The sequence below is a fragment of the Schistocerca nitens genome, chromosome 6, assembly GCF_023898315.1.
Source record: "Schistocerca nitens isolate TAMUIC-IGC-003100 chromosome 6, iqSchNite1.1, whole genome shotgun sequence".
Taxonomy (NCBI): Eukaryota; Metazoa; Arthropoda; class Insecta; order Orthoptera; family Acrididae; genus Schistocerca; species Schistocerca nitens.
Window position 1 is genome coordinate 577,863,037 of NC_064619.1, and position 17,707 is coordinate 577,880,743.

At 39.0% G+C, this 17,707-nt stretch overlaps 1 protein-coding gene across 1 annotated transcript in view; it reads left to right on the forward strand.

The window, feature by feature from the left end:
- Positions 1 to 17,707, forward strand: part of LOC126262823 (cysteine protease ATG4B) — a 91,260-nt gene that overhangs the window by 40,601 nt on the left and 32,952 nt on the right. The window contains exons 6-7 of the mRNA XM_049959671.1: positions 5,781 to 5,953; positions 11,800 to 11,878. Coding sequence (XP_049815628.1) covers positions 5,781 to 5,953; positions 11,800 to 11,878 — 252 coding nt within the window. The remainder of the gene's footprint in view (positions 1 to 5,780; positions 5,954 to 11,799; positions 11,879 to 17,707) is intronic.

Consider the following 17,707-nt stretch of genomic DNA (forward strand, 5'->3'; position numbering starts at 1 on the left):
TTCCGTGCCAAAAAAGTTTGAGACCCACTGCTGCACAGAACAACAGTTTGGAAAACACAGATGAGTGTCAGGGCTATTCTGGACTCAGATTTATGTGCTGCTTCGAGCTAGAGGCTTAATCCATGTGACACGATTTTTCAAAACAGCATGCTCCAAATAGGGTGTAAAAGCAGTCTGGCCTGGTGGCTCTGTGTTATTTTGGTTAGGTTCTTGCACTTCACTGTTGTGCTGCAGCAGGTACTAAAGAATCAAGTTAGGGTGAATTTTTTTAATATTTTGCCAGTTGTTTTGGGTGTTTACTGTTTGAATGCCTAGCCCATTTATTATGTCGCACCATTACATTTTAGTCTGGAATTCTGAGTCATTAATCTTGTTACTATGGTCTGATGGAGGCTTTCAATGACTAGAATCTTATATCATGCGTTGAGAGTTTCCTCATTGAAAACTAGCACGCAAATAAAACCAGACATCACAACCACCTCATTCTCTCAATGGAGAGTAGTCTTCCAAAGTAAAAGTGATTTCAGGTGTGCCGCAGGGAAGTGTCGTAGGACCGTTGCTATTCACAATATATACACTACTGGCCATTAAAATTGCTACACCAAGAAGAAATGTAGATGATAAACGGGTATTCATTGGACAAATATATTATACTAGAACTGACATGTGATTACATTTTCACGCATTTGGGGTGCATAGATCCTGTGAAATCAGTACCCAGAACAACCACCTCTGGCCATAATAACGGCCGTGATACGCCTGAGCATTGAGTCAAACAGAGCTTGGATGGCGTGTACAGGTACAGCTGCCCATGCAGCTTCAACACAATACCACAGTTCATCACGAGTAGTGACTGGCGTATTGTGACAAGCCAGTTGCTCGGCCACCATTGACCAGACGTTTTCAATTGGTGAGAGATCTGGAGAATGTGCTGGCCAGGGCAGCAGTCGAACATTTTCTGTATCCAGAAAGGCCCGTACAGGACCTGCAACATGGGGTCGTGCATTATCCTGGTGAAATGTAGAGTTTTGCAGGGATCGAATGAAGGGTAGATCCACGGGTCGTAACACATCTGAAATGTAACGTCCGCTGTTCAAAGTGCTGTCAATGCGAACAAGAGGTGACCGAGACGTGTAACCAATGGCACCCCATAACATCACGCCGGGTGATACGCCAGTATGGCGATGACGAATACATGCTTCCAATGTGCGTTCACCGTGATGTCGCCAAACACGGATGCGACCATCATGATGCTGTAAACATAACCTGGATTCATCCGAAAAAAAAATGACGTTTTGCCATTCGTTCACCCAGGTTCATCGTTGAGTACATCATCGCAGGTGCTCCTGTCTGTGATGCAGCGTCAAGGGTAACCAGAGCCATGGTCTCCGAGCTGATAGTCCATGCTGCTGCAAACGTCATCGAACTGTTCGTGCAGATGGTTGTCGTCTTGCAAACGTCCCCATCTGTTGACTCAGGGATTGAGACGTGGCTGCACAATCCGTTACAGCCATGTGGATAAGATGCGTGTCATCTCGACTGCTAGTGATATGAGGCCGTTGGGATCCAGCACGGCATTCCGTATTACCCTCCTGAACCCACCGATTCCATATTCTGCTAACAGTCGTTGGACCTCAACCAACGCGAGTAGCAATGTCACGATATGATAAACCGTAATTGCCATAGGCTACAATCCGACCTTTATCAAAGTCGGAAACATGATGGTACACATCACAACAACGTTGCACGAGGCAACGCCGGTCAACTGCTGTTTGTGTATGGGATATCGGTTGGAAACTTTCCTCATGTCAGCACGTTGTATGTGTCGCCACTGGTGCCAACCTTGTGTGAATGCTCTGAAAAGCTAATCATTTGCATATCACAGCATCTTCTTCCTGCCGGTTAAATTTCGCATCTGTAGCACGTCATCTTTGTGGTGTAGCAATTTTAATGGCAAGTAGTGTATAAATGACCTTGTGGATAACATCGGAAGTTCACTGATTCTTTTTGCGGATGATGCCTTGGTATATCGAGAGGTTGTAACAATGGAAAATTGTACTGAAATGCAGGAGGATCTGCAGTGAATTGACGCATGGTGCAGGGAATGGCAATTGAATCTCAATGTAGACAATTGTAATGTGCTGCGAATAGATACAAAGAAAGATCCCTTATCATTTAGCTACAATATAGCAGGTCAGCAACTGGAAGCACTTAATTCCATAAATTACCTGGGAGTAGGCATTAGGAGTGGTTTAAAATGGAATGACCATATAAAATTAATCGCCAGTAAAGCAGATGCCAGACTGAGATTCATTGGAAGAATCCTAAGGAAATGCAGTCTGAAAACAAAGGAAGTAGGTTACGGTACACTTGTTCGCCCACTGCTTGAATACTGCTCACCAGTGTGGGATCTGTACCAGATAGGGTTTGTAGAAGAGAGAGAGAAGATCCAATGGAGAGCAGTGCCCTTCGTTACAGGATCATTTAGTAGTCGCGAAAGCATTACGGAGATGATAGATAAACTCCAGTGGAAGACTCTGCAAGAGAGACGGAGGTAGCTCGGTACGGGCTTTTGTGGAAGTTTAGAGAACATACCTTCACCGAGGAGTCAAGCAGTATATTGCTCCCTGCTACGTATATCTCGCGAAGAGACCATGAGGATAAAATCTAAGAGAGATTAGAGCCCACACAGAGGGATACCGACAATCTTTCTTTCTACGAACAGTAAGAGACTGGAATAGAAGGGAGAACCGATAGAGGTACTCAAAGTACCCTCCACCACACACCATCAGGTGGCTTGCAGAGTATGGATGTAGATGTAGATGTAGATCACATGGGTCCAAGGAAGCGAGCAGTGATAATATTGGTTCCACTCCATTTTTACTGTCTGATGCAACAACTGGTTATGAATATTTTTCAGTGTAAACAGTCTCAGTTGCAAAACTGTTTTTATTAATAATAATTAATTATTATTAATAATAATTATGTTTTTGCCCTTGTAAGGCACCATCAAATTATGTAACCATATAATAATACAAGCTTCATCCATCAATTGCCGCTGAAGAGCATTAACTGAATATGAAACTTACGGATATAATATACGGTCATCAAATATGGTCGTAGAGTAATGCAAGCTCAGCATGGTGGTGCTGAGACTGCTCAGCACCACCTTGGTGCTTACCACATGCAAGGTCCTTTACATATCTAATAAGACATTTGACAACTGTATATTATATCCAGACACTTCTCATTCTCAGTTAATGCCCTTCAGTGCCAATTGATGACTGAAGCTTATCTTATTACACATTTACATAATTTGATGATGTCTTACATGGGCAAAATGCATAATTGTAATTAATAAAAAGGTTTTGCAACGTAGACTGTTTTCATTCACAAAAGTGGCCAGTAATGTTTAGGTACATTCATGTCCAAGGGTGCACAGGCTTAGGCCATGGAGACAATTTAACTCATTGAGGTAACAGTTGTTCTGGGTCTATGTGAAAGAAAAGTATGAGCTTGTCAGTGTCTTATACCTTGCCTGGCTGATGTACATGTTGCCAGACAAGACTCATCCTGCGGTTTTTGTGCAGCAAAATGGGGGTATATGACTGCAGGGCTTGGGAATGATCATCATTAAGGCTGAGAATCAATACCTTGTGCACTAGAGTGAGCTTGCACCTTTACACATAGAACGTCTGCACCAAAGTTTTGCTTTATGTCTTGTGGTGCTCTTTTTGACCAACCTCTTTTTACAATTTATATATGTAGACTGAAGTGAGTAATGAAAATTTGTACCAAGGCCGGGATTTGAACCTGGATCTCCTGCTAAGTAGGCAGATGTGATAGTCACTATGCCACTCTGGCACAGTGACATGCATAACTGCATGGACTACACTAGGACATCTCCCTCCTCAATTCCATGTTCCCAGTCGTGTCTCAACCCACATGGTATTTCCCCTAAAGTCAAACGGTGTTGCAGAGGTTCTCCAACTGTATTGGAATAGTATCTCATCATCAAATGAAATGGGGGAGCCTACCTGAAACCCAGGCCCAGTGCTTGAATCAAATGCAACTGTGTGGCTCCGGAGATCTTTTCAAGTCTCAGGCAGCTATGATGTATATATGCAGAATGAAGCGATGAAAGAAAATTTGTACCAAGCAGGAGACCCGGGTTTAAATCCCAGCCATTGTACAATATTTGTTATCCAGCATGTCCAGAGCAATTAAATAGGCAGTATTTTGAATGAGGAAACCAAAATGAGATAGGTGTCTAGCCCAAAAATATTAGAAACTGATCGCTGTGTAGCAGTAAGGATGTTTGATGACAAAATTGAAATATCGACCTAGCTGCATTCAGGCACTGAAGTGAATTCAGTGGTGACAAGTGAAAATTTTTGCCAGATTGGGACTCAAATCCAGAGCCCCATTTTACCCGAGTGGTTGCCATAACCTCTTCGCCTATCCGAGTACGCTTCACATCCAACCCAATTGCCCAACTTGTCTCATACTACATATGTTGTGTCCCCTGTCCATTACACTCATTGCGCACAGCCTCATGCTGAATCCCGCAAGAGGTCAGACGAAGATTACAAAAATGGCTCTGAGCACTATGGGACTTAACTTCTGAGGTCATCAGTCCCCTAGAACTTAGAACTACTTAAACCTAACTAACCTAAGGACATTACACACATCCATGCCCAAGGCAGGATTCGAACCTGCGACCGTAGCGGTCGTGCAGTTCCAGACTGTAGTGCCTAGAACCGCTCGGCCATCCCGGCCAACCGAAGATTACATCTGCACTGAACGATCATTAATTGCACCGATGAGATGAATATATTTATATGTGTGGTGTCTGTTCTTTTGGACCTGGTCTTTCTTGTACAGTTGATCTTGGACATGTCCAAAAGAACAGGCAGCACGCGTATAAGGATGTTAATTATTTTTTAAAGACTGATTTGTACATGGCTATTTTCATAAACATATTTTTAATGCCTATGCTCCAGACTGAACGCTGAAAGGCATAATCAGTCTTAAATGATGATGATGATGATGATGATGATGATACTTTTAATCACAATAGCCTGTTTGCTATAAGAAGCCAGTGTTGCACACAAGATGACAGAAAATCCTAATTGATATCTTTCTGGGTGGATCAGCATAAAGACTACTCTTGTATCCACTTGGAAGGATATTGGATGATGGTTTATCATGAGAGTTATGAAAATTTTGCTGAGTTTACCTGCCACAATAATACAATGTTGCTAATGATTTTATGTTTGTCAAGACTGTAGAAATTTACAGGGCTGATTTAAGTTGCTGCTACAGCGTGCAGTAGTGATGTGGCCTATGCATGTGCCACTAATAACAAGAAGTAAAATGAAATGAATATTCATGTTGCTTGGTCAAATAAATACTTTGAACAAGAGGAAGTATTTGGAGGATCCATGGGAATAATATTGTTGACTGGCCATTTTTTGTCCTTTCTGACAGCAATGTTCTGGAATGATGCTAGTGGAGGGATATTGTGTGCTCTGCAGGACCAATGCTGGCAGGATTATGAGTATGAGGTTAGACTAATTACAGTGTGCATAGAAGCATTCAAGCAACCATTCTTCCTGTGCTGTATATGTGTAGGGAGCAGGGGATACTTGTAATAACAACTTTTTTTCATAATGTAGCATAAATTTGTCAGCAGCTCACATAGCATCTTAATTATCTGTGTGGACCTTCCTTTTGCTGTCAGTTCCTGATTTAATTTTTGTTTCATTTGTTTACCACAGGACGATTATGCTGCAATAAAGATCCAAGTGAAGAATTCATCAATGTACGACCCCGCAGTGGTAAAGGTGCTGGTTCATGCAGGTCATCATATGTGTGGAAACCTCTGCTGCTTGTTATCCCACTTAGACTGGGCTTAAGTGAAATAAACCCAGTATATGTCGAAAGCCTTAAAGTGAGTAATAGTTCCACTGGCAAATATGTTGTTGTAATGTTTTCCAAAAGAGAGCTCACTTTTAGTGTCATTTTTATTTCATTGAATGAATACTGTTTTCTGATAAATAATGGGGGAAAAGCTATCTACATTAAATTCAATTTTTGGAATGACAGTTTACCACTCAATTGCATATGTAAGCTGTGAGGTACAACAGTGAGGAGGATAATGTGGATCAGGTGAAGAACTGTTACTTTCACAGAAGTTTCTGCTATGGATTAAAATTATTGGAAAAAGAAGCTAATTATAGTCTCACATAATTTAGATTGCTTTTACATTGTTAGAGATAATCTCTGTCGGAGTGAGAAACAGATGATGAAAATTATTTTTTACTCCACTTTTAACTGAATTGACTGATGTTTCATAACTTAAATCTACTGCCAGTTGGCTGATAATCTTGGCAGTAGACCACAGTTTTCTGCTCATACCTTTGAACTTTCTTATTACATCCCTTTTACAACTGATTATCAGTCTCAAAAACTCATATACACATACATAAATCAGAAGAGCACAGTAGTTACCTGAAATAGATGTGGTACACTGTTCTTCATGCAGAGACATTGTCAAAAGGAAAAATGGCTTCCATGTACCTCAAGAAAGTGTGTTAAGATTTTTACTGCTCATAATGTAAAAAATGACATGGAGGGCAACAATTTTAGCTCTCTCTGACAGTCTGCTGATGATGCCATTACAAGTAGAGAGCACATTCTGTTAGACATTGTTGCCAAAGGCAGAAAGAGTTGAAGTTCGTTAGTATCAGCGCACAGCCAAAAACTGTTAACTGACCCTGTACTCATGAAATGTAATGTGCATGCAGAGGTGAAAAGACCCTGGCTGGAATCAGTCACAGTTGTCAAGTATGTAGGAGTATCTTTCTGGAACAATTTATGAGTGAATGATGAGTTAAATCTAGCTGTGAGAAATGCAGACAACTTGCTGAGTTTTATTGGAAAAATCCCAAGTACATGTGATCCACCCTCAAATGGCTTTTACAAAATTCTTGTTCTTTCAGGTCTTGAGTATTGTTCATGTGTTTGGAATATTTGCCAAAGCTGGGTTAATGATAGAGAGCGGGGAGGGGGGGGGGGGGGGGGGGCAGGACTTTCACCTTACCACAGGGAATGTTTACTTATCATGTGAATGTAATGGAAATGTTCAACTAGCTCTGACAGGGTATGCGACAAAAAAGGTGCTCTGCATCCCACAGAGCCTCATTCTCAAAATTTCAAGAGACCATATTATAATATGAATCAAAAAATGTATAACTTCCTCCAACTTATATATCATGTAACGATCACTAGGATACAATTACAAAAATTTATGTCTATACAGAGAAGTACAGACAATTGTCCTTCCTGGATGCCATCTGGAAATTAAATTGGAAAAGGAGAAAATGATTCTGGTATACCATTTACCCAATATCCCACCTCATATAATGACTTGAAGAAGAAAAATGCATATATAGAAACATAACCAAAGTAACCAAAAGAGTATGTGTGTGTCACCCGAAAACAGAGAATGTGTTCTAATTGTATAATGATAATACTGGGAGAAAATAGTAACTAAGCAGGATTTGATCATTCAAAATTTCCAATACTAATTTTGTAAATAAAACTGCCTTTTCCTGCTGCCACTTAATTTATTTATCCTAGGCACGTTTCGCCTTTTTATGGTTCTAAGGCATCATCAGTGGGGTCTATAACTATATAGTACTGTTAATTTTAGATTATTAAACAGTTCATGTCACAATTTTTTATGTAAAATGTAATTACTTATGATTTGCTGATCTTCGTTTCCAATCATCTGATCTGGAGGTCGCACTACCACTTTATTACTGACATATAAGCACAACTTTGTGCTCTGACCTTCTTCACACTGTCCACCATCTTTCTCCTTTTTGTGGTGTACTATAGTTCTTTTGCCACTCAATATAACTATTTTGTTGGACACTGTTTTCCACAACATAAATATTGCAACTCTATTACATGTTTCCTCTGCTTTGGAATATTTACCTACTTGTTCCCAAACTAACAAAGTATGTGTTCAAGACTATGACATTTATACTTTGTGTATGCATGAGAGAGAGAGGAGTGGTATTTCTTTTTTTTTTTTTGTGGGGGGGGGGGGGGGGGGGGGTTGGTGGATTGAATTGTATGATGTTGTACTAGCTGTTAGCGAGAGATGATCTGACTTTTTGTTTCAATATTCTGTGGAGGGGTTCATGGATAAATGAGTGTAAAGATGTTGGGTGGTATTATTATTATATTGATCCTCTTTGGGAGTGTTATTCTATTATTTTATCTATTAGTGTAAATAATGAATTGCTTGGCATGTGTACTTAATCATTCAACAGGGTTTTCCTTTCTGCTTTGGTTTTCTATATATGGTAATTATCTTACAGGGTTAGGACGTGTTTTTTATTGTTGATTCTAATTACTTTCATATCACCTTTTATTGTTGATTCTAATTACTTTCATATCACCTCCACTAGTGGTTGGTTTGAGGTCATGTTCTCACACAAATTCTACCCAAGATTAGTGAACCTTACTGACACACAGTCAAACAGTAAAGGAAGACAGCTGCTGGAGAAAGGATTAAAATACAATGTAAAGATTTCTTAGAAAATCTAGTTATAGAAGCAGAAAGTGTTTTGACAAGGAAGATAGGAATGAAAATAGCAGTGTCAACATTGGACTAAATAGAGAACTAGTAAAAACAGAAATCCAGAATATAATAAGCAGTATAAAAACACAACAACAAAAGTACAGAATCTACAACACTCAGAAAACTTAGGAGAAAACTTCAAAATGAAAATGTAATCATTCCAAAGACAGGCAAGGGGAACACAGTAGTACTGATAGACAAAGAACAATACATTGAAAAAATACAAGAATTCTTTTTACAAAATAACATTACAAAATTAAAATCAGACCCAGCAAACAGATTCCAGACAAAAGTAAAAAACACTCTGAAAAATACTTACATCGTACTGGATAACACAGAGAAAAGAAACTTGTTACAGATCAGTCCCACTGCAACTGTCCTCCAAAGCCAACCAAAAATCCACAACCCAAATGTTCCTGTGAGGCCATACTGGCTTTCAGAAAATCCTCCACTTACAAGCTTGCGGGATACATGTTAAAATTACTGTCTGAAAATTTCAAAGTACAAGAAGACAGAACCATTAAAAACACTACACAGCTTATACAACAAATAAAAGATATAAAAATCCCAGACACAGCAACACTCCTCTCATTTGATATAAAAAGCATGTATTCCAACATACCAGCACCAGAAACAATAGAAATCATAGATAAGAACCTGAAAACTTATAGTCAACTCCCCGATGAACAGATTAAGGAAATATGCACATTAATGAAGCTCATAATAGAACAAAAGTACTTCCAATTCAATAATTAATTTTATTTACAAGAAGATGGATTACCAATGGGGTCCCCAGTTTCAGGAGCCTTCGCAAATACTTTTGTAAACCACATTGAACAGATCATTTTCACAAAAATAGTAGGAAAGGAATACAACGTATTACATTGGTTCAGTTATACGGATGACATCCTTTGCTTAATAGATGAACCACAAACAAAAATTGAAAAACTGCATAATGACATCAACAAGATACATAAAAATATAAAATTCACAATTCAGAGAGAACAGAACAACCAAATTAACTTTCTGGATATAACAATCAAAAAACAAAACAATAAGCATATGTTTGAAAGTTACCGTAAACCCACAGCAATGGACATTATCATTCCCCAATCCTCAAACCATCCACACACAAAAGCAAGCAGCACTTCGACATATATTCCATAGACTCAACACAGTGCCACTCACCAAAGAAAGCTACCAAAAGGAACTGGGCATAATAATGTAGACACCACAAAATAATGGTTATGATAATGATATAGTCACAAAGCTAAACAACAAAATTAAAAGTAAAATAAAAGCACAAAGCACCAAACCATAGACAACACCGCAACAGAACCAAACACGGACACGCAGTCCCATAACAACAACACAAGATTATCAGAAAAAGATGAAAGAAAAACACAAGATGGTACACAGTGACATACAAACACAAACTCACCTATAAAATCACCAACATTTTCGAAAGATAGAGAATAAACATAGCATACACAACAGACAATTCTATACAAAAATACACCCCAAAATTGACAAAAAACAGAGACATATACCAGAAGGCAGGTATATATCAACTACAGTGTAACACATGTGAAGACAGACACATAGGACAAACAGGTAGAACATTTGATGTCATATATAAAGAACACATGAGAGTCTGGAAATATGGGACAAACCACTCTACATTTGCAGAGCACCTAAGAGAACATGGCCACAAACCAACCACTAAGATGACAGGAAAATAATAAGAATCAACAATAAAAAAACACCACCTAACCCTGCAAGAAAATTACGACATACAGAAAACCATAACAAAGGAAAACCCTGTTGAATGATCAAGTAAACATGCCAAGCAATTCATTATTTACACTAATAGATAAAATAATAGAATAACACTCCCAAAGAGGATCAATATAATAATACTATCCAATATAATAATAATAATAATAATAATAATAATAATAATAATACCACCCAACATCTTTACACTCATTTATCCATGAACCCCTCCACAGAATACTGGAACAAAAAGTCAAATCAGCTGTCACCAAGGCTTTCAACCACTCGCTAACAGCTAGTACAACATCAAAACAACTCTTCATCTCTCTCTCTCTCTCTCTCTCTCTCTCTCTCTCTCTCTCCCTCCCCCCCCCCCCCCTCCCCCCCCCCCATACCCCCCCCCCCCTCTCCCTCATACACACACAGGGTATAAATATCACGAATAGAAGTTAGTCTTGAATGTATACTTCATTAGGTTGGCAACAAGTAGTCAAACATGCCAAGGCGGAGGAAACACGTAATGGAGTTGCAATATTTATGTTCTGAAAAGTAGTGAACAATGAAATAGTTATACTGAGTGGCAAAAGAACAATAGTACGCCAGAAAAAGAAGGAGAAACGTGGTGAACAGTGCGAAGGAGGTCAGTACACAAAGTTGTGCTTATATGTCAGTAATAAAGTGGAAAGTGGTAGTGCGATCACCAGACCAGATAAGAGGAAACGAAGATCAGCAAATCGTAAGTAATTACTTTTTCACATAAAAAATTGTGACATGAACTGTTTAATAATCTAAAACTAACAATACTGTATCGTTAATAGATCCCACTGATGATGCCTTAGAACCAGAAAAAGGCAAAATGCGTCTGGGATAAATAAATTCATCGGCAGCAGGAAAAGGCAGTTTTATTTACAAAACAAATATTTCTATTCTTGCTGCAGAGGATGGCCCTGCAAACAAACTTGTCCAAAATTTCTGTTTGACAGACTGAATCATTTGTTCATAGTGAGCCACAGAAACATTATAGTTGTAGCAGTGTTATTGTTTGTTATGTTTGAAGCCATGGTCAATGTTTTTCAAGCAAAATTTTCTATAGAAATTGAGATCATCTTGGCAAATTTCTTCTAGATTTATTTTTAATCACCAAAATTTGTGTTTACAATTATTTATAAAAATGCACCTTTGAAGATGGTGAACTCTCTCTTCTTTAGTTTAATACTTTCTTTAGTTGAGAACTCACATGTAAACAGTTAACAGCACTTTTTAAAAAAATTGCAAATATTATGTTTTGAAATAATCAGTTGTAGTGAGAGATAGTTTCGTATCTCTGGAGACATTAATCTGAGTTGCAATTTATTTTCATTTCATAGCTCTGTTTTACCTTCAGCCAGACGTTGGGTGTGATTGGTGGGAAACCAAATCATGCATTGTACTTCATAGGCTTTGTTGGTAAGTTTGCTAAGTGTTTCTATTACTTATAAGGTATAGCTCTTTAAATACACCTTAAGTGTTCATAGTTCATTAATTTAATCCACACATTTCCCCATTCATTACATAGTTAATAAAATACCATTGTAATAAATGTACAGTGGAATGTCGCATAGCGAGAGTAATTCATTCCAAACTCTTATTCATAGTGCAGAACACTCGTTGAGCGAAACCATTTGCCCCATATAAATGAATGTAATATATGCTAATGCATTCCATGCAGAAAAAGTACTAAACGTTTTATCTTATTCATTCCATTTATTCAAAGAAAATTATACATGCAGTATTATGTAGAGTGTTATTCACAATATATAACTAATTCTTTCAATATCATTGTTATCCACTTGTAGTTCAGTGCTCTTGGCCAAAGACACAATCTTGTTGACTACAGGCTCCACAGGTACTGCCTCAAATGCCTCTGTGTCATTCAACAATGCACTCCAGCCAAAATTTCTTCCAAGCAGAAGTGAGAGTTTTCTTCATAACCCCTTACCACACATTTTCGATCATCTTGACGAAGGCTATGATGTTGAAGTGATATTTTCAAAACTCCCTGATAGTGACATTGGTAGCTTCAGTCAACTCAAAGCAATGCTCAAGAGTGCTTTAGTGTAGAAATAATCTGCTGGTCCACAGGCTGGAGTAACGGAGTGGTGTTGGGAGGCAGAAATTGGATCTTGATGAGTTGAAATTCCTCAAGGAGATGGTCTTGTAGGTTTGAAGAATGAGCGTTTTCCATACCAAGCAAGATATGGAGTGGCAGATTCATCTCAAGCAAATATCTGTACACCGAAGGACCAAGCACTTCATTGATGCAATCACAAAAAAGATCATGTGTCACCCAAGCCTTGTTGTTGGACCTCCACATCACATTTAATCTGCTCTTCTGGACTTTACACTTCTTGAAGGCTCATGAAGTTCCTGAATGGTAAACAAGCAGCAGTTTGATTTTCAAATCACCGCATGCATTGGCACAGGATAGCAGTGTGATATGGTCTTTCATTGGCTTGTGACTGGGCAATGCATTCTCCTCTGCTGTTATAAAGGTACACTTTGGCGTCTTTTTCGGGAATAGTCCTGTCTCATCACAATTAAGGCCCTGCTGCAGTAGGCAACCCTCTGAATCTACGAGCCTCTTGAAGTTGCAGATGAAGTTCTCTGCTGCCTTTTTGTTGGAGCTGGCTGCTTTTTCATGCCTCGTAAGACTATGGATGCCAGTTCTTTCCTTAAACTTCTCAAGCCACCCGTGGCTTCCCTGAAACACTTCTTCAGCTGCTGATGATCATGGCATTGTCTTAACAGGGGTGGTGGAAATCATTCTCGTCTTCTCACAAATGATGTTCTCATTAGTAGTCTTGCCGTACAATTGCTTTTCATTTATCCATATAAGGAGCAACCTTTCGACATCGTACAGGATATGAAACCATTGTTTAGACACTCATGTAACTCCCTTTGAAGCAGCTATCTCCTTTATCTTGTCCTTGTTCCGGAGGATAGTGCAAATAGTTGATGATGTAGACAGATTGTATGTGTGTGCTAAATCAGCAATGCTCACACCATGTTTGCATTTTTCAGTGATTTTACATTTAATTTCTAAGATTGTTTTCTTTCTCTTGTGGTTGTCTTCTTGTGGCTTTATCTTCGGGGACATTTCTACAAAGGTTATTCAAATTTGCCCACAAAAAACACTGTGTGAACACAAGTTCAGAAGAATGTGTGATCACAAGGCGCACTAAGATGGTATCAGAAAGAGTGCTAAACCCAGACTGCGGTATATACTAGAGACATTCTTCATATGCTGTTACCGACAATGAAAGATGTTCATTTTGTTTCCCCCTGCCATGCGCGAACAGCTGGTGACATCACAATAATCGCCATCACTCGTTATGTGAAACATCGCTTGTTAAGCGAGTCTTTTTTTTTTTTTTTTTTTTTGCTCATTATGTGAATTGTGCTTTGCGGGAGGTGCTTGTTAAGCAAGGTTCCTCTGTATTTGTAAATGCTCTTGGTTTAATTTCATAGGAGTCACTGCTGTAGGTGATTTATTCATATCACCTCATTTTCCACAACATGCTTTTACTAATCTACATCTACATTTATACTCCGCAAGCCACCCAACGGTGTGTGGCGGAGGGCACTTTACGTGCCACTGTCATTACCTCCCTTTCCTGTTCCAGTCGCGTATGGTTCGCGGGAAGAACGACTGTCTGAAAGCCTCCGTGCGCGCTCTAATCTCTCTAATTTTACATTCGTGATCTCCTCGGGAGGTATAAGTAGGGGGAAGCAATATATTCGATACCTCATCCAGAAACGCACCCTCTCAAAACCTGGCGAGCAAGCTACACCACGATGCAGAGCGCCTCTCTTGCAGAGTCTGCCACTTGAGTTTATTAAACATCTCCGTAACGCTATCACGGTTACCAAATAATCCTGTGATGAAACGCGCCGCTCTTCTTTGGATCTTCTCTATTTCCTCCGTCACCCCGATCTGGTACGGATCCCACACTGATGAGCAATACTCAAGTATAGGGCGAACGAGTGTTTTGTAAGCCACCTCCTTTGTTGATGGACTACATTTTCTAAGCACTCTCCCAATGAATCTCAACCTGGTACCCGCCTTACCAACAATTAATTTTATATGATCATTCCACTTCAAATCGTTCCGCACGCATACTCCCAGATATTTTACAGAAGTAACTGCTACCAGTGTTTGTTCCGCTATCATATAATCATACAATAAAGGATCCTTCTTTCTATGTATTCGCAATACATTACATTTGTCTATGTTAAGGGACAGTTGCCACTCCCTGCACCAAGTGCCTATCCGCTGCAGATCTTCCTGCATTTCGCTACAATTTTCTAATGCTGCAACTGCTCTGTATACTACAGCATCATCCGCGAAAAGCCGCATGGAACTTCCGACACTATCTACTAGGTCATTTATATATATTGTGAAAAGCAATGGTCCCATAACACACCCCTGTGGCACGCCAGAGGTTACTTTAACGTCTGTAGACGTCTCTCCATTGATAACAACATGCTGTGTTCTGTTTGCTAAAACCTCTTCAATCCAGCCACACAGCTGGTCTGATATTCCGTAGGCTCTTACTTTGTTTATCAGGCGACAGTGCGGAACTGTATCGAACGCCTTCCGGAAGTCAAGAAAAATAGCATCTACCTGGGAGCCTGTATCTAATATTTTCTGGGTCTCATGAACAAATAACGCGAGTTGGGTCTCACACGATCGCTGTTTCCGGAATCCATGTTGATTCCTACATAGTAGATTCTGGGTTTCCAAAAACGACATGATACTCGAGCAAAAAACATGTTCTAAAATTCTACAACAGATCGACGTCAGAGATATAGGTCTATAGTTTTGTGCATCTGCTCGACGACCCTTCTTGAAGAGTGGGACTACCTGTGCTCTTTTCCAATCATTTGGAACCCTCCGTTCCTCTAGAGACTTGCGGTACACGGCTGTTAGAAGGGGGGCAAGTTCTTTCGCGTACTCTGTGTAGAATCGAATTGGTATCCCATCAGGTCCAGTGGACTTTCCTCTGTTGAGTGATTCCAGTTGCTTTTCTATTCCTTGGACACTTATTTCGATGTCAGCCATTTTTTCGTTTGTGCGGGGATTTAGAGAAGGAACTGCAGTGCGGTCTTCCTCTGTGAAACAGCTTTGGAAAAATGTAACAAATGCTGTTCAGTTTTGTTTACTTTTTAGAAATTGTAACTGAAATAAGGATATTTTAAAGCAAAATTCTTCAAAAGCTTTTAAGTGACTGTAAAAATTGCATTGCCCAGTAATATCTGAGCACAACAATGAAGTGCTTTGAACAGATATACTAGGATTTGGAATTTTCTAGCACAACACAAAAATCTTGCATTGGAAAAATCGGAACTTCTTAAAACTGCTATACATGGCAAAAAGAAAGAAAGAAAGAGATAAATTATGCTTAATGGTGTAGCAGTGACTGGATAGCATTTTGTATCTCCTCTAGGACCTGGTTCAGTGCAAGCCAGGGTTTTCTAGAAGAAACTGTTGATGGCATCTTGTTTACCCGCTGCTGCATATGCAAGTTCCTTACACAAAATGTTTGGTAAATGTGAAAGTTAAAGATAGAGCATTCTCATGTTTGGATAAGATTCTTAGTCAGACAAGATTGTGCTGGACACTGCCCTGCTTGAACAATACTCTGACAACACTTCAGGAAGAATACTGCCTCTGTCAGTATAAGGCATTTGATATTGATAGACTGTACTCTTTATATACTGTTTGTAGATAGACAGACAAGATTGTGCTGGACACTGCCGTGCTAGAACATTACCGTGACAGCACTTCAGGAAGAGTACTGCCTCTGTCGGTACAAGGTATTTGACATTGATAGGCTGTACTATCTATATGTACCATGTGTAATCATAAATAGTATACAGTCTGCGTCAGATCATGACATTAATGTTGTTTAATATTAATGAATTATTCTAGACATCCTGCACCATTAAGTAATTGAACCCATATTTCACCATCTCGTCAGTCATTATAAGTGACAACCAGTTGTAATCAGCTTGCAGTTATGAATCTTTGTAGTGATGCTACTGATGGAGGTGCCAAGATCCAGGATAAATAATTATTATGAAAGAAAACAACAAATGGTTCTTGATGAAGTCATTGAGCAACGTGATGGCATCTCCTATATACTTGATAGACTTAAATAGTTGAATATAGATAGCTTGAATAGTACAAAGGTTGCTACCATGAAACTATATGAACAGAACGATGTCTCTCTGAGAAAAATCTGCATCTGACATCTGATCTCCAAATTTCTGTGTCTGACATCTGATCTACAATTTTTTGTATATGGCATTTAATCTTGTAATTTCATATCCACAATGTTGCTTCTCCATTGTTTAGCAGTTGCACTCCATGCTTCTAATCATAGATATTTTGGATGCTAAATCTAATACAGGCAATGAATAATGCACTATTTTCTTCTTCAACGTAAATCACAAATAATGAGTTTATCCTCGCAGGCTTAGCTGAATTGCTTTCACCAAACGAAATGTACAAGCATTAGAAAAAGGTCTTTAATTTAAATCACAGTCCTGTGATCCTGATTTAGATTGAATGTTACTTATTTTCTGTATTTCCAGCATTTGCTCAAATGGCTGGTTGAACAAGGGAATGGACATTGCCTTACTGCTCCACATTGTCATCTTCAGTGACGTTGTTAGTGTAACTGTATTAAACTTGAAACAAACCAAAGAAACTGAAAACTGTTTGCCAAATGAACAATGTGTATTCTTTTTTACTTAGGTCACTCATTATTCTAGTATAAATAACATTTAGTTTATTCAGTAATTCTTGATTGAAGTGCTATAGAGTACTTTTTTGTAATGTAATTAGTTTTATAGGAAATAATTATCAGCAAGATTTCCTTAGAAATCCAGGAAATCCACAGTAAATGTCTTCCTTGTTGATTCTCCTTGTCAGCTGAGAGGTGGCGTTGATAAATTTTACTAACACTTAGATTTCTGCATAAAATCTCGATATCCCTTAGTAAAAAAAAAGTTCAGCATTTATTTTGCTTACAGGTCTCATACTGACTAATTGTTCATGTGCTTGGAGGGTAATGCTTGTAGAGCCTGTAGCATTTTGCAAAGGTATGCATGCTGCCTGTGTTATTCTAAACACTGAGACCATATGGAATACTGCCAGTCCTTATTGGAAATGAGTTGGTAAGCTGAATCCCAAGATGAGAGTTGGTCACTGCCACCATTTCTCTATAACCA